The following is a 17,906-nucleotide window of genomic DNA, read 5'->3' as shown; positions in this document are numbered from 1 at the left end:
TTGAAAAAGCGAATCGCTCGCCTTTGACCGTTGTTAATGTTGATGTGGTGGAAACGTGATACGGCGCATACATAGTATACAATCGCAAAAAAATGGTAGCGAACGAGCGGCGGAGGCGATGACCGTCACCAGGAAACTACTTTGGCGCCATCTAGTGGCTCGCGACAGTATCACATTTTGCAAACGGTGCAAAAATAATGATTCCTTTTGGATTGAGGGTGCATCATCACAACATTTTTCAAAAACTTTCTGTAACATGAATGCCAACTGTGCAAATCCTCCCCGAGTTATTGTCGACGCGTTCTCGTGTGTGTTGAGAGGCGATTTCTAAATCCACGTTATTGTGCTCCTTGTGATGTCCGACACGTTAACGCTATCATCCGTTGACGCGAACGTGGTCTTTTTTCAGCATCCGAAAAGGAGCCGATTTCCCTCCATTAGCGCAGCGCCGCCACACGCTAATCCAGCTCGTCAAAATCAAAAGCCCACTCTTAGAATAGATTCTTTTTTTTGGGGGGTAAATGACAGATAAGAAGCGTCTCGACAATGGATAAACACGAGATTTCATTCAAATGTGGCGATGATGCGCCGAGCCGAGCGTGCAGCGAGTGACATTTTGATTGCGGGGAATGCAACATTTTTTGTTTTTTATTTAGTTTTGCTTTTTCTATTCTGAACGTTGGTGAGAAGAACAATCACTTTAATGATATGATATATTGTATCATATTGCATTTGTTGCTTTTTTGACTGCCTATTACTTCTAGTTGTCGTAGTTGGCTGGAATTATCTCGATAAATTCATTACTGTAAATGCGGTATCTATACGGATTTAATTATTATTATTTTTAATATATATATTAGATTTGTGCTAACGGTCAGAAAGCTGCTTTCCTTCTGCTTTTTTCTTGCTTTCATCAACTGGAAATAAAATCATAAGGTCCATTTCATCAGTTAATGCATTTTTTTTTTGTACTTGAAAATTCTTCTCTGTTGTAAGTTAAACAAATAGTAACGGGAAACAGTCAAGTTCTTACTATAAATATTAAGGGACTAAAAAAAAAAAAACATTCATGAGTTTCTTAAATTTTTTTAAATTAATCGACTGGTCAATTCTTTCTGTGGGGTCGCCACAAACGTTTTATTTTAAATATTGCCATGGTCCCAAAAACATATTTATATATATATATTTTTTCATGTTGTCTTTATGCTAGAGCACACAGAAGATGTTGATGCAGCCTCTGACCTGAAAAAAACACTTGAAGCAAAAAAAAAAAAAACGGGCAGCAGACAGAGATCAGCCATGTTGCAACAGATTTGTCAATAATGATGAAACTTAGCTCAATTTTAATGCTAACTGCTGCAAAATGGAAACCGATAAAAAATAATATTTTTTTTCTTGATGAAAGAAGAGACTCTCATCTCTCTTTTGTTAGCTTCCATGTTTTTATAGCAACAGAACAGAATATTCTGTGGGCCTTGCAAAATCAGTCAAACAGCCCGGAGCGAAGGGGGTTGCTTCAGTCAAAATGGCTGCCGGTCAATGAGTTAATTACAGGATGGACATGAGTGAAATGCTTTAAACTCTGGATTATTTCAAGTCATAGAGTTCGTTTGTATTGTGCGAGGTTTGCGTTGCGCGAGTGCCGGTTGTCTCTGTGGATTATTTCTCATCTGTCTGTTTGCGTTTTCTTTTGTGTTTATGATGCAGCAATGTTGACTGCGAGTGCTTGAACGTGACCTTGCTGAGGTCGTTTTGCTCCTCTGACGTTTCAGCGCGGCTTCATTGTCTCAACATTGGACACGCAATCTGGCAGCAAAGTCGCTCGCTGGCTTGTGATGAAGATGCGAAATGGAGTGGGCCTGTTTTTTTCTTTTTTTGTCCCCCCCGCCGCACCCCCCTCCCTCGGTCCATCGTGAAGGCGCCTCATCTTGGAGCGCTAACAGCCCGAGACAGCGCGTGGCACCGAGCGTTGTCTTGCATCACGTCCGGTCCCGAAGGCCCGGCGGGCCACGAGACGAGCTGACGCCGGATGTTTTTGGACGGCTCTGCAAATTCCTTGGCAGGACATCGGGACACTTTTTTTTTTGTCGGCCAGTTCACAAGTTGGTGTTTGCATCCTGGCTCCATGAAAGTTGTTGCCGTGGGAGCCAAAAACAAAACATTTCGGGGATTAGAGTTTTGTGGATTGTCAGGGCGGATTGAACTAGGCCAGTCTATTTTTGGACTGTGGATTATTTCAAATTGAAGTGTGTGTTTCCACTGCGCGAGGTGGCACTTGTTGTTAATAACGGCCGAGACGAGCCACCGCATGAATCCGATGACGCCTCCACAGCGTTGCACGTGTTTGCGCTGTGGTCTGACTTTGGACTGTGGATTATTTCGAGTCCTTCCATTGATTTCAATTGTGCATGTGATGGATGGAGCCAAAATAGGCTAGGGACTAACTAGTCTCTTGTTTTTAACCATGTCGATTATTTCTTATGTTTATTTTATGGTATGAAAAACTACAAATAATGAATACGCGGTCCGCAAAAAGTTGAAAGCGTGTTCGATGACACAATGCGGCCGACTCACCCAGCAGGATGACGATGCACAAGAGGATGGCGATGAGCGCTCCGGTGCTGAGGCCCGCCGAGGACAGGAAGGCCTGGCCCTGGCACATGCGGACCCTGCCGTGGCGCTGGCACGGGCACACGTGCAGCGTCAGGGTGCTGGTGCCGCTCAAGGACGGCTCGCCGCTGTCCCGCACCACCACCGCCAGCTCGTAGCGCTCCTGCGTCAGCTGGTTGAAGCGCCGGCGCCGGGCCACGATGCTCGCCGTGCTGTCTGCCGCACACAAACAAGGACGCTGAGCAAAAGGCCGCCGCGGGTAAAAAAAATATATTATTTTCAACACCGGCAACGATCGGAACGGACAGAATTGAAATATAAAGACAGTTTAACAAGATGAAGACTTTTCTGGACAACGTGCGTGCGAAGGCTGAAATGCTGAATGGAAAAATAGAGAAACATTTGGAATGACACTGAATGAGGTGGAATGTTTGTTGAAAGATAAGGAATGGTAGTCAATCATTTAGAATAATATTAAATGATACAAAGTGGTGAGAACGTGCGATATGTTAGTGAAAAAGGATATTGCAGGTGAAATGATATTGGGGAAAATGTTGGACTTTTTGGTAGATGGGGCTGAGGGAGTGGTGACAAATTGTGACAAATTGTGACAAATTGTGACAAATTGTGTAGAATGTGGAAAATAATGACACGAAAAAGGGTGAAACTTATCAGATTGAATGTCAGAGTCAATTGTACGAGCTGAACACGTTTTTTCCATTTTGAACGGAAACGATGGAAATGACTTTGATCCTTGGAAATGAGGAGGGAATTTTGTTGCCAGAAAAATGTGGAATTTCTGCCACGTGGGAACTCGGGGAATGTTGAAAAGCGATCGCAACGTCAATTGACGGAGCGAAACATTTTCAACTTCCAATTGTTCAACATCCTATTGCAAAAGAATGGAGACATTTTGGATGAAAAACGTGGCATTTTGTGAAAATGATGGATGTTTGAAATGAGAAAAGTAATAGCACATGAGGCGCACATTTTGGGAAGATGCAAAAGTTGGAATGGTTTGAATGAGTGGAGAAATGTGCGAGTAGTTAAAGGATGAAGAGCAGGGAATGACAAAAAAGGTCAAATAACGTGTGAATGCTCGTATATGAAAAGGAATTGGGAAAAGGCTCAACTTATTTATTACCTACGCACATCTCAACTTCCTTTTGCCTTAATTATACATTTTTAAGAAAATCACCAAAGATTACATTTTTTTTTGGTATTTTGTTGTTGCTGTGAGGCGTACCAACGGGTATCAAATAATCGGTAAGGCTGCACATCGGCGCCTCCCACGTGCCGCGAGAGAGCGGCCTCCCTCGACAATCTCCTGTGAATAATTGCTGTGATGGACAGCGGGAAGCGCAACATGCACTTCAAGCGTGATGAAGTCGGACCGGCCGTATCAGCCAATCGGCACGCAGGCGGGTTGGCGGGCGGCTGTTGAAGGAGATGAAGGGGGGTGGGGGGGCAGGATGTGAGAGTGCCTGCATGCTAATGAGACTTGCATGCAGGACCGACCGGGTGCGCTTGGATGTGTGGCAAAGCACATCAATACAAATCGTGGATTCATTCTTTTTTTCTGACTGTGGATTTTTTTGGTAGTTGTACGTCGCACATTTCCTGACTCGGCTTGTTGGAGTCCGTCCTCCTCCATTGAATGCGACCACAAAGGTCGTTTTGAAAATATGCCTGATTACCACCAAGTGTTACATATTTTCGTTGAGTGACCATGTTGAATAGCGCAAAAAGTCAGCCTTGAACCCGGTCCGTCTGGTCGGAAGACGAGTGTTGATCTAATGACTGCATGTTTTCATTAGTGTCCGATGTAAAGACGTAACGTGGTCTGTACGACCTCACAGAAAACCTCATCCTGACCCCAACCATAAGTCCGTGACGGCGAATCGACATGCGCGCCAACACTGAAAATAAACACCGAGTTAGCTCAGTAAAATAGACGTTAAGAGTTTTTCGAGCAGATGATCCGGATTGGAGTCTCCGTATTTTTCCACTATTAACTCTTTGACTGCCAAAAACGTTAAATAACGTTTAGTAAAATCCTATGGAGGAGTGCCAAAGACGTTAAAAGACGTTTGTTTCAAAACAAAGGTGAAACTAACCATTTTCTGTTGTTGATTACTGAAAAACAGAATAAGGTAGAAACAAACTTTTTTTTTCTGCTGAAAGATGAGAGTCCAATCTTTCATTTGGTAGTACGTGTGTTTCCATAGTCCAAACACATCATTTTCTGTGGATTTTGAAAGATCAGTCAAAATCCTTAAATCGGCTGGCACCCACGGCATCCCTTTTTCTGAAAACGTCTGGCAGTCAAAGAGTTAAACATGGCCGACAGAGGTCGCTAAACGAAAATATGTAACGCTTGCTGGTATTTTGGTGCATGGTCAAATGTGAAGGTTATTGTCGGAGGACTCGTTGCCATTTTGTGGCATCTTGTTGCCAATGAACTATGTTGAATTGAGGGGAGGAGCTTCATTGAGTTACACCATTTGACCTTGTCTAATAAGAACGACCTGAACGACCTGAAGCTCCAGCGTTATAGTGCAACTCTTGTCTTCTTTTTTTGGGACTGTTTTTATTATTTTGAATCATCTCTTTATTTCAATTTCAAAATGTGACAAAAGCTGCTGACAATTTTTGGACTGTGGATTATTTCTCGTATTCAATTCCCTTTCTGTTGTAACTCTCCAGAGGAGCAATTGCATTCATCATTTTTTTTTTTACTTGATCTTTTGCAACGAGTAAGTATTTCTCCTTGTAATTATTGATTTATTTGGAAATCTGCCTTCACGTGAAACTGCGACAGTGCTGAAAATATCACTGATTGATTCATCAACTGCAACTCGGCTTTCATGACATTACTAAAGTTGACGAGCAAAATTGTTCGAGTGTGTCTAATTTCTAGCCATGCAGAACATTTCCAATGAGCAAATAAACACTTGAGCACGATTCAAATATGCGACTTTGCCGATGCAAGCTGTCGAGTGGACCCGCTAATCTTCCCGTCCCTTTTGTCCTCGCCGTCCTCTTAAGCGACGGCTGCTGCGTGTTTTTCTGAGTGCGTCTCGCCACAAACCGCAAACGCACACCGACGAGAAGACGCGAGGCGCAGGTGGGCCCGGCGAGAGCCGCGTGCCTGTTGCTGGACGGCGCCGCGTGACGGCCACCGGCAGGGTTGGGACCCGTCGTGCGTGCGATGTGCGCGCGCGCGTGAGACGCAGGTAATCATCATCCAGGAGGCGGAGTGTGTTCCTAAGAGCGACTGGAAAAGCTCGTTAAAGGTTTTCAGCGCGCCAACATCGCACTTGGCGGCCCGCTGTGCGTTTTCAAGCACGACTACAGCATCATCATTACCGGCCGAGCAGCAGCAGATTTGCTGTCCACGTACGTCCAATTACTATTTGAAGGGAACATCGGCAGCACACTGAAAAGCACGCATGGCAACTAACTACTAGCTACAAAATATCATACGAATGCATTAAAAAAAAAATAATAATAATAATTCTTGTCCACTGAAAACCACATTTGTCTGCTTACGAGGCAGAAAACATCATATAAACAGAAATGTATGTCAGGAATGTCAAACTCATATAAGTGGTCGTCATAGCGCTCTCCAGTGGACAAAATTAGCAACAGCAGTTCATTTGCAGTTTGTGTTCTGTCGTCACGGGTCAGATTGGACCCCGGCGGGCCACTTTTGGCCCACAGGCCCTAAGTTTGACACCCCTGATGTACTGTGTATGGCTACTTACTAATCAGAACACTTCTTACATCCGTCTGTCCGTCCATCCATCATCCCTTCATTTATCCATCTGTCCGTCCGTCCATCCATCCATCCCTCCATTTATCCATCCATCCCTCCGCCCATCTGTCCATCCCTCCATCCGTCCGTCCATCATCCATCCATCCCTCCATTTATCCATCCATCTGTCCGTCTATCCATCCATCCCTCCGCCCATCCGTCCGTCCATCCATCCATCTGCGCCTCCATCCGTCCATCCCTCCCTCCATCCGTCCATCATCCATCCATCCCTCCATTTATCCATCCGTCCGTCTGTCCATCCATCCATCTGCCCCTCCATCCATCATCCATCTGTCCATTTATCCATCCATCCCTCCGCCCATCCGTCCGTCCATCCATCCATCTGCCCCTCCATCCATCCGTCCATCCCTACCTCCATCCGTCCGTCCGTCCATCATCCATCCATCCCTCCATTTATCCATCCGTCCGTCCATCCATCCATCTGCCCCTCCATCCATCATCCATCCATCCATCCGTCCATCCCTCCCTCCACCCGTCCACCCATCCATCCGTCCGTAAATGGACCCATCTGGCAGCCAATGGAGATATTTGTTAAAAAGAGAATACTAAAACATTCCAACTACTGTTATTTTTATCAGCACACCGAGGCAAAGAGGGACATTCACATGTGCAGTCATGTAATGGCTATACACGCTTTTCACGGGACTATAAGAGCACGTCCATGTCCGAGCGACACTCTACGCACGGCAAGGTATGAAAAAAATAAAATAATAAAACAAGAGGAAAAAAAGCTGTGAAAGTAGCTGCGAGGGGGTTGAGGTGTGCGAGCGAGCGGACGATCTCCCTGGCCGGAGAAGAATGAAAAATGAAGTCCCGGGACACGTTTGCCTGGGAGAGAGCTCAGTGAAGTGGACGGACAGAGCACTTTTCTTTTTTTCCTTCCAGGATGTGCTGAAGCGGACATTAAAGCACGACGGCCTCCGCTGTGGGGGGACGCTTGAGTTGGCAGGATAAAAATATCGCATTGGCTCGCCGCAGACTAATCACATAACAGCTCTGTCCTTTGCAAAGACGCGTTTGGGCAAAGGCCTTTTTTTGTCAATCGCCATTTACGCGGCTCGCCCAATCTCAAGTTTTTCCCGACAGACAAAAATTCGAAATACTCTTAACTCAAATCAAATTTCCCCACTGAAAAGTATCAAAATAGCAGAAATGAGACATGACTTGTTTCAGCTCAAATAAAAGTCATGTTTTTGATAAAACAATAGCTTTGTTTTATTCAACAATACAGTAATGACATAATAGAAAATAAAGAATTGATCCGTTTTGGCTACATTTTTTTACTTCAATGCTATGGATGTTGTGCTGCTCCTTTTGTGTGTGTGTGTGTGTATGTGTCTGTCACTTGGGGCAGTATAACATGGACAAATGAGAGGATAAAGAATATATACCTTATGATGCTTGCCAACGTGTTCCTGCACTTTTTATGCTCAAACATCGGTTCCTTTAGTGCTTATTATCAGCGTCACGTCACACAGATGCTAATTGTTAGCTTTTGGGGCTATAGTGTTGGCATTAAGCTAGCAAACTTTATATAGACAATGTGTCATTTTTTTAAGTATAGCTTGGCAATAATCAACAAGTTAACCACTTTGAATATACTTTAAAAATGTATTTATGTATCAGAGTTGAAAAACGAGTTGAAATGGCAAATAGGAAAGCAGTACCTCAGCACATTTGTGGTTACCTAGTCACAAAGTTACACCCAAAAAAAACATACTCATTCCGTTTTTGTGCTCTTTCAGAAACACTAAGATGCCACAAGATGCTGTCATATCGGAACGATCCGGAAGCGGGAAACATTTTGGACTGTTGAGTACCTTCAAATGTATTTAAATACATTCAAAGGTACTGGCAAATACGTTAACACGTACTTATTTGCTAAATGCTACAAACTTAGCATATTTGCCCATAATCTTATTTGTGCATTCACAAGTCAATACCTCGTGGCATCATAAGGGAAGAAATGCCAAACACAATCCATAAACCGCAGACATAATAATACATCTTAAAAGTTACGAATAAATAATGTTTTGGACTTCATTTTCCAACACCGAGCCAATCGGACACGTTCAAACTTTTTTGCCCCCCGCAAGTGAGAATGACACGAAGGCTAATTAAACGTCCAACGCATCAACGGCCTCGACGGTCGGCGCGTGCAAGCTCGCCGAGCCGCCGCAATGTGACACGGCCGCTTAGTATGCGCGGCGGAAAGGGAGAGTTCCACAAATCAATTGATCTCTTTATGCAGCGGGGGCGGGGGAGGGGAGGCGGGGGCGGGGAGGCGGGGGCGGGGCTATTCAAAGATCATCTCCCCCCTTTCGTCGCCTTGTTGCAAAAGAGAACAAAGTTTGAAGGGAGGGGCAGGAACAAAGTCCAAATGCTTTTGGAATCCGACGTCATCGGCGGCGGCCATTTTCAGAAAAGACAAAAAGCCGAGAATGGAAGCCATTTGACAACATTCGGACTCATTTTTCAAGAGTCAAAAACGAATATTGTATTGAATTGCAGTCAAAAGAAATACATCAACTTTTTATTGTGCTTTTGGACTTAAGCAAAGGAGCTGAATCGGCGCATCTCCCTTTACCTTTTCCAGAATGTTTTTCCACTTTAACTTTTTGCCACGTGCTCTCGTTAGTCACCGAGCGCTCGGCTTTAACGACGGCCGATTCGCCGCCAGCGTTTGACCCGAGCTCGGCGACGATTCGTCAGCGCAACGTTGACATTTAAAGCGCGACTGACGCCGTCGCTAATGGCTCCTCTTAAAAGTCAACTTGGCTAAAGTGACTCAAATGAACTAAAGGGAGAAAAAATCGCCGACTTTGCTCAAATGCAAAGGAAATTTGTCTCCCCGTCTTATTATTCTGCAAGACATCAACACGCAATTCTTTGCATGTTGTAACTTGAAGTTTCAATGTTACAAAGTGAGAGATGGAAAAGCATCGCTTGTAACGATGGACGCTTTGTTTTTCTAAATGCATTGAATTCACCCCGTTGGTCCGTCCGTCCGTCCGTCCGCATAATCCCGCTGACGGTCGCACAAACAAGCGGCAGGAAAAAAAAAAACTCCCAACACCTCGTCCGAGTCTCACGAAGCAGAAAGGAGGTCATGAGAGATTTAGCGGTGTGAATGACTGCGAGGGATTTGTTGTTTTTTTACTCGTACAACAACAGAGGCTTTTCGCTATATTTTTTTCTTGATTAAGGCCTGCCAGTTCGCGGCCGCCGTTGCTGCTCCGCCACATAAAAGACGTCAAGGAAGCGGCTCGCCGTGCGCGAGAGAGAAACCGACTTTAATTAGCAGACGGCAGTTGTTGCCGACGTGCCGCATTGTGTGGCTCGGGCCGACACAGCAAAGGACTTCTAATCCACAGGAGTGTCGGCGGCCCGCTTTGGGGGGGCTCAAATGCCCTCTTTTTTAGTGCCAGCGCGGATGCAGACGGCAAGTGGATTCCGAAGCAGTTTACCGCGAAGAGCGCAGGTGCTGTTGGACATCTTTGGACAAACTTCACTGGACTCGGAAGGCGCGAGTCACACAAGTCAAAGAATTTCTTTGACTTTGAATGCTGTGGGATGCTTTGGATCTGAAGTAAGTCCAAGCCGGGAAGACGATATTGGACTTCCTTAGACGTCCGTCCACATCATCAAACAGTCTCATGTCAAGGACCTTGTAGAGACAGCAAGAATCTTAGAACCTCCATTTTGCCAAGACCTGATGATCAAGTTCTGGTTTCTGCTCCTAAGGACTTCAAAGTGGTCGGAGAAACCCTCCCTGACTGACACTTGATCTCATCCAAGATGAACTTCAACTTCTTTAAGCGTCTTGCTGCCCGCGCCACATCAGCGAAAGTCGTTTCAGGCTGCCGAGAAAACAAACAAACATTTGCTTCACTTTCCGCCAAGTCAGTAAAAAACGATTCAGGATTTCTTGCTAAGCTTTAAGATTAAGGTTTCAAATTTGGGATCAGATTTTAGGGTTCAGGATTTGGTTTTAGGTTAATGTTGGCAAAAAAAAAAAAAAAATGCCATAAAAGCTGGATTTTAGGGTTGAGGTTTAGGGTTTAAGTTAAGGTTAAAGTTTAGGAGTTCGGAACAGGATTGTGACAAGACCGGCTGCCATTGAAGTTGGGGTTCAGGTTAGGATTGCTTGAAGACAAGTTGGCAAATGGGTTAGATGGATTGCCTATGGATTAGGATTAGGATGTAGGGCAGGGGTGGGCAAATTGGGTCCTCGAGAGTTTTGGATGTTCCCCTTCTCCAACACTGCTGATATATGATCAGCTCATCAGCTGATTGGAATCAGTTTGTGTGAAGAGGGAAACTTCCAAAACCTGCAAGACCCAGTTTGCCCACCCCTGATCCTGGTCTTAACTTTTGGGTGTTTGGGGTTGCTTAAATACAACTTGCCATGTTTGAGGCTCGAACTAAAGGTTTGGAAACACGTCATTCTTGCATTTATTATTTTTTTTTAACAAAAAGTCAATTAGAGATTTCTCTTCTCAAAAATATGAGCCCATTTTTTGATAAAGTCATCTCACCTCATCCAACTTGAACTTTAAAATCACAAAATGAACAACTTTATATTGGGAAAAATCGGAAGTAGTTGCAACAAATGACAACTTTTTATCCCCAGCAAAATATTTGTCATTATCGAAACATTCTGACTTTTTTCCCAACTTTTCATTCCTACTGTATGGCGTGTGTGAGGGTACACTTTTTTCACAAATGTCTTCCTGCACCCAACAAGTTTCAGGAGCCGCGCTCGAACCTCTCACCGTCTTTGAAGGACGTACGACATGGCATCGTCAAGTGCTCGGCCGCTTGGTCACATTTATGGCAAAATGTCACCTTTTGTTGTGCAAAGTGCACTCGAGCAACCTGGCATGACGCTGTGAAGCGCACGTCGCAGGAGCTCGCTTCCCCGTGTGCGTTAAAGGGGCCGGCTGATGATATCAAGACGCTTTTATTGGCGCTGAAACGGCTTCCGTGGCTGCGGCGGCCTGCCAGCCGTTCCCGGCTTGAGGACAAACAAGTCCAGCCGGGCCAGACGTTTATTATCCGAGCCTTCCGACGTGACGCCGTCGCCGGCCCGAGCTACGCATCTTTTGATGTGATTTATCTCTCGGCCGATTGCAAAGTCATCCTGGCTATTTTGGTCGCGCATCCTACGAGTAATACGTCCGCGGAGGACACTTTGATGTCACCTTCAACTAAGCAAGCCCAGACTTTTGTCTTCATGTTCTCCAGCGTTTCAACATTTGGCCAATCAGTTGAGGGCTGCTCAACAACCGCCCGTAGGTCGCTATAATAAAAAGAATAAAAAAATAAGATATAAATATAAATAAAAAACAAGGATGAAATAAATCCTTGTTTTTTAGTACGGCTGCAATGCCAAATATTGTATATTCGTTTTGTTATCCTTTGTTTTGGTCTAATTGATATATTTGTGATCATTCAATAAATTGTCATCTGTGGCAGCATAAGCACTAACCTAATTAAACTACATGATCATAAATTAACTCTTTGACTGCCAGACGTTTTCAGAAACGGGATGTCGCCAGTGCCAGCCGATTTTAAGCATTTTGACTGATCTTTCAAGGTCCACAGAAAATTATGTGTTTGGACTATGGAAACACACATACTACCAAATGAAAGATTGGACTCTCATCTTTCATCAGAAAAAAAGTTTGTTTCTACCTTATTCCGTTTTTGAGTAATCAACAATAGAAAATGGTTAGTTTCACCTCTGTTTTGAAAAAAACGTCTTTTAACGTCTTTGGCACTCCTCCGTAGGATTTTACTAAACGTTATTTAACGTTTTTGGCAGTCAAAGAGTTAAATTTACAAAAATGTTCTACTAATATAATTAAAATAAATGTTAGAAAATATTATATTTTGATGAAAATATTCAATATATTTTGGAATAACATACATTGATATAATGATCGAAATAAAGTAAAAACACAGCAACATCAAATGATCAAATGGTCTTTTTTCCTTCTCTGTGGCTTTATGTGAAAATAAGAGAATAAAACGGCACATTGTCAGAAATTATAGAGATACAAATTGGAATCATGAGATAAGAAAAATAAAATAATACATGAACAGAATTTGTTCATATTAAATCGTGTATTTTTATGGAATGGAAATGTAGACAAAATCGAATAAAAATAAGGAAAAATAATGGAAAGAAATAAAATGTGTCAATAAAAAACATATGCATGGTCAAATGCAATTTTCAGTTGCGCATGAAATAATCAGACGAGGCTCCCGAAGCGATCTTGTGCGTGCGTGCGTGAGCCTCCTGATCACTGCAGTCCCACCTCAAGCGAGGTGTTCGGCGGCAGAGACGGTTGCCGTGGTAACGCCGCCAATGTCGCCGCTCGGGGGAGAGTAGCAAAGGGAGAGCGCCGCTAATCCATTTGACAAAGCGCATGCGCCGACTTGGGAGTCCAACAGCCCACCCAGACACAAACTTGGACTGTAACGCGACCATTTTTTCGTTTGCGACAGCTCGAACCTCTCAATTATGTTTTCAACGTTCCAAAAAAGTGCTTTTGATAACAAAATGTCATTTTTTGGATTGGGTTGATCAAAAATAATGGGCCTTAAAGCGACACTTACTAAGTCACAGTCACAATAACCAACATGACGAGACGTCAGCCATGTTTGTGCGCGGGAACGCCGGCGGGAAGTGATCAGAAATGCAAACAAAAGCGCCAACGCGGCTGTCTTACCTTCGTTGTCCTTCAGGGTGAAGTTGGGATTGACGGGCATCTGGCTGGGCAGCGCGAAGGAGAAGCGCTGACCGTTGGCAAAGTCGTCCTTGTCCACGGCGCTGACCGTCTGGATCACCTGACGTCGGGGGTGAGAGCGGACAAGATCATTCGCCGGAAACCAGGACGGGCGGCGTCCGCTCCAAAGGACTGACGGGGGCGGGCCGGAGTTGCTTTTAATTGGCGACAGCGCGGGACTGGTGACGGCCGCCTCGGGAGAAAAACAAGCTGCCAGCGCACTTTTTTTTCTCTTCAAGCGAGAGATCTGTTTTGTTCCTCTGAGCTTCGTCTTTGGAAATCTCTCGCTACGCTGCGTCCAATTACACTTTTACAGGACGTGGTTTTATGGGCAGACACGGCAACAAACTCCATCTTTTGCTCGGCTTGACTGGCTGTCTTGAAGAAGTTGAAGACATTTCCTGATTGGCCTGAATAATCCTTCACAAATGACTCTTTATCTTTGCCTTCCATTCAAGCTTCTTAAACCAACATTGTTACAATGCTGACTTTAAGAATGGATTGAGTTGCTTTCCATGTGCCAGCGGAAACGTTTCAAACGAGAACTTCCTGAAAATGGACTGAAATTGGCAACGGCCTGTCCGTAGATCCTTGAAAAAGTCCTTGCAGACTGACTCAAGACTGCCTCTGCTGGTTGCAGCCATGTAGTGCAATCCCATTTTGTCACCCAAATTCTTAACCATTGCGTAAAAGTGCAAGAGTTCAGACCGAAACACAGCTTAGTCTGTCCGATGCTAGCTAGCCGTTAGCACTTTTCAGCACACTTTAGTTTTTGTGTTTGCCTCTTTGATCATGGAGTTTTTTAATCATAACCGCACTTAATATTTCCCCCAAAATGATGTGGAGCTGCAGGTTGTGAACAATTGATCTCGCTAATGAAGCCACGGGAAGGTTCCACACATTCAAGGCGGTTGCTTTCTTGAACGTGTGCAGCCGAGCTTTGAGCACAAACGCCATCGCTCGCACTTAATCCGCAGTAAAGCCGCCGCCGCGTCGTTTAGCGCAAACCTTAATTCAAACTTCTCCCCAACTAGCTTCAAATAATTAGAAATGAGGTTTTCTTTTTTTAGTCTTTCTATTCCGCCAGCGAGTCGGGGCCTCTCGGCCATTTTCGTGTGACTGATTGCTCGCTATCTCCAGAAAACGAGAGAAAAAAAAAAAATCTGCTTAATTCAAATGACGGAAACAGCAGAGAGCAAATTGGAAGGAGCTTCAATTGTGAGAATTGCTGTCATTTGTTCTTTCCGTTTTCAATGGCAATTGAAAAACAAACAAGTGGCTCATTTGTTTTTTAACCTACCACAAAAAAAAAAAAATTGGGTGAGATCTAAAATATGAATAGGACTCAGTTTGATTTTATGATTTGATTAACTCTTTGACTGCCAAAAACGTTAAATAACGTTTAGTAAAATCCTACGGAGGAGTGCCAAAGACGTTAAAAGACGTTTGTTTTAAAACAGAGGTGAAACTAACCATTTTCTATTGTTGATTACTGAAAAACGGAATAAGGTAGAAACAAACTTTTTTTTCTGATGAAAGATGAGAGTCCAATCTTTCATTTGGTAGTATGTGTGTTTCCATAATCCAAACACATCATTTTCTATGGACCTTGAAAGATCAGTCAAAATGCTTAAAATCGGCTGGCACCCACGGCATCCCTTTTCTGAAAACGTCTGGCAGTCAAACAGTTAAGAGTGTTTACCTGACCCAGAATTATTATTATTATTATTATTTTTAAATGATCATTTTAGTAAAGCTACATGAGCTTGTTAGCCGCTAGAACCGAGACGCACGGTTCCCTTGCGTGTCATTGCACAATGTGCAGATTTAAAAAAAAACAAAAACAAAAGAAACACATTTTCTGATTTTGTTTTTTTGTTGTTTTCTGAAAATACAAAAACGAATGTGCTTCCGCGGAGGTTGTTAACTCTTTGACTGCCAGACGTTTTCAGAAAAGGGATGCCGTGGGTGCCAGCCGATTTAAGCATTTTTACTGATCTTTCAAGGTCCACAGAAAATGTTGTGTTTGGACTATGGAAACACACATACTACCAAATGAAAGATTGGACTCTCATCTTTCATCAGAAAAAAAAGTTTGTTTCTACCTTATTCCGTTTTTCAGTAATCAACAATAGAAAATGGTTAGTTTCACCTCTGTTTTAAAAAAACGTCTTTTAACGTCTTTAGCACTCCTCCATATGATTTTACTAAACGTTATATAACGTTTTTGGCAGTCAAAGAGTTAAAGACGGAGGATGCCGCCGCCCACCTGTCCAGCCCTGGTGCTCTCGCAGACGATGACCTCCTCGTCGGCAGCAGCCACTTGCGGCGCGTTGTCGTTGACGTCCAGCACCTGCACGGTGACCGGGATGTAACTGAGCAGGCCGGGATTGTCTGGCAGGCCAAACACACACAAAATATCAAAGGGACAAAGGTCAGCCGTGTCATTCGTGGTGCAAGAACACCTCGGGCTCTTCCTGTCTGCCTGCTGGTACCTGGAACCTTTCAAAATGTCTGTCGACAGAAAAGTGACTGAAAATGGAAGCAAACGTCCATCATTTGGTTGCTTGAAGGCAATTTCTCACAGGGAAACATAGAATAATAATAATAATAATAATATAATATATATATAAATTGTAACATAATGGCTATTGGCTAGCCTGCTCGATTAATGGCGCCCAGGTTTCAAAGCAAACACGGTGAAGTGGCATTTAACATGTTTTCAAAAGGATTGCGCATGTGAAATTGTGTATTGCCACCAAAGCCGCAAATGGAAGAAAAAAACATTTCATTTCAAACATTTGGGACGGTCATCAAATCTAGATTCAACTTGCTTTGACATTTCGGCTTCTGACACGGCTTTAAAGCTAACATTTAGAAACCGTCCACGCAATATATTCAAACGTATGCTTCTTCAACATCCAGCCATTTAAAATGGCAGGCTGCATATTCAAAACAAATGTCGACATATAACATGAATGTTCTTTTCTTTATCTGATAATGACTTGACTTTGACATCGTGTCGACTTTTTTTTTTTGTATGTCATGTCTGTCCTTTGTCATAATAATATTCAACGTGAAGGACAAATGGAAGAAAATAGCACCGTTCTAAATCCAAAGGTCGTTTTTCCTGGTGTGTTGAAGAGATTGTGACTTTTGTGACGCGAAGGTCACGCCGGCGCCGTTGTTGAGTTAAGCTAATGTTTGTATTTGTGCCTGCGTGAGCTCGCACCTGAGGGTTGCTTGACACATTTTCTGATGCTTTCCACTCACTCGCTTCTTGGCCTGCTGGTCTTTTATGCGTGACTGCAGGCGTCCTTGCCCATTCAAAGGCTTGCTGGCTTTTTTTTTTGGGGGGAGGGGGTGGGGGGGGGCGCCTTTGAACGGAGGCGCAAGGCCGCATGCAAATGAGAGACGGTGGAGATAATGAAGCATTAGCATGCGCTAGCTCTGTTGCTTGGCAGGGGATTTGCCGAATTGTGATTACTAATTAGCCAAGTTACCTGATAGCTAAAGTAAGCGGGGGGGGGGGGGGTCTGCTTTCGTTTAATTAATTGCTACTGTATGAAAGGACATTGAACAATTGGGACTAATTTGATTTTGGTAGTCAATTATAAGGAGGAGTGCGCCTGATCGGATTTGAATACACTCTAATCAATATGTAAATGATCCGCCTCATCCCCGGCAAGCGCAATTGTAAATTTCACGCTTAAAGCACGTGACGTTGGCAATATTTACTCACTTTGGCGATTGCATCAAGAGCGGGAAAGCCAACAGATTTGAAGGCGCTGCCGTTTTGCCGGCCGGGGTACCTACCAACCTCCGAGGCCATCACGGTGATGTTGTGCCAGGCCGCGTCCTCGCGGTCCAGCGGCCGCGTGGTCCTGATCATGCCGCTCATCTCGTCCATGCGGAAGTAGATTGGCTCCTCCTCCTTTTTGTCCACGTAATACCTGAAAGCATCAAGCAGTCAGCCGCGCCGGAAAACGCCGGTTGGGTGCCGATGCGACTCATGCAGAAAAGCCAAACATCAAACATGAAGACATAAAGTCCGCCGCTGTTAAAAAGTGAGTTTTTCTAAGAAGTGATCCCAAAAAGCGGAACGGTCGCGGCAGCAGCAGCAGCACGTCATCTCATTTGCGCCGTCGCCGGCTGCTGCAGGCGTGCGCGAGTGTCACGTAAGCAGATACCTGAAACCTGGGATGAGTCCGCCGCCTCGGGGCCGCTATCTGTCGTCTGCATTTGCGCTGCCTCACAAACGGCTGTTTAGAGCGCATACAAATGTGCTAAGCCATTGTAGCGCCCGCGGTTCCTTTCCGCCGGGAAACAAAGAAATCATTCACGGGAACATTCAGGAACTTGCGAGTCTTGCAGCCCGACGTCAAGCCGCCTGAGTGAGGACCGCCACCAATTTGGCAAAAATCCCAAAGGTCATCGTGGCTTCTTGCGCCACCGCGTTTGCCGTACCTGAACGAGTCCAATGAACAAAAGTTCATGAACTCGTTCATATTTTGGGCGAACGTGAAGCGGTTTGGGGTTAATGTAAGGAATTAAGGATTGAGATTCTCAGGGTAAGAGTTAGGATTAGGGTTGGGAATATTCAGGAACTAGATATTGAAGGGTACACGGGTTTCAAGGATTGGCAAAACTAGCTCTCGACACAA

The 17,906-nt window shown here is 44.3% G+C and overlaps 1 protein-coding gene across 3 annotated transcripts in view; it reads right to left on the bottom strand.

The window, feature by feature from the left end:
* The window catches only part of LOC144040208 (cadherin-18), a 142,764-nt gene that overhangs the window by 1,157 nt on the left and 123,701 nt on the right, over window positions 1-17,906 (bottom strand). For all 3 annotated transcript variants that reach the window (XM_077554196.1, XM_077554197.1, XM_077554195.1), the window contains 4 exons: window positions 17,059-17,195; window positions 15,512-15,636; window positions 13,186-13,303; window positions 2,575-2,826 (listed from right to left, as the gene is read on the bottom strand). In XM_077554196.1, coding sequence (XP_077410322.1) covers window positions 2,575-2,826; window positions 13,186-13,303; window positions 15,512-15,636; window positions 17,059-17,195 — 632 coding nt within the window. The remainder of the gene's footprint in view (window positions 1-2,574; window positions 2,827-13,185; window positions 13,304-15,511; window positions 15,637-17,058; window positions 17,196-17,906) is intronic.

The sequence above is a fragment of the Vanacampus margaritifer genome, chromosome 20, assembly GCF_051991255.1.
Source record: "Vanacampus margaritifer isolate UIUO_Vmar chromosome 20, RoL_Vmar_1.0, whole genome shotgun sequence".
NCBI classification, from domain to species: domain Eukaryota; kingdom Metazoa; phylum Chordata; class Actinopteri; order Syngnathiformes; family Syngnathidae; genus Vanacampus; species Vanacampus margaritifer.
Note: the sequence above shows the minus strand (reverse complement) of the source record. Positions and strands in the feature narration are given on the sequence as shown.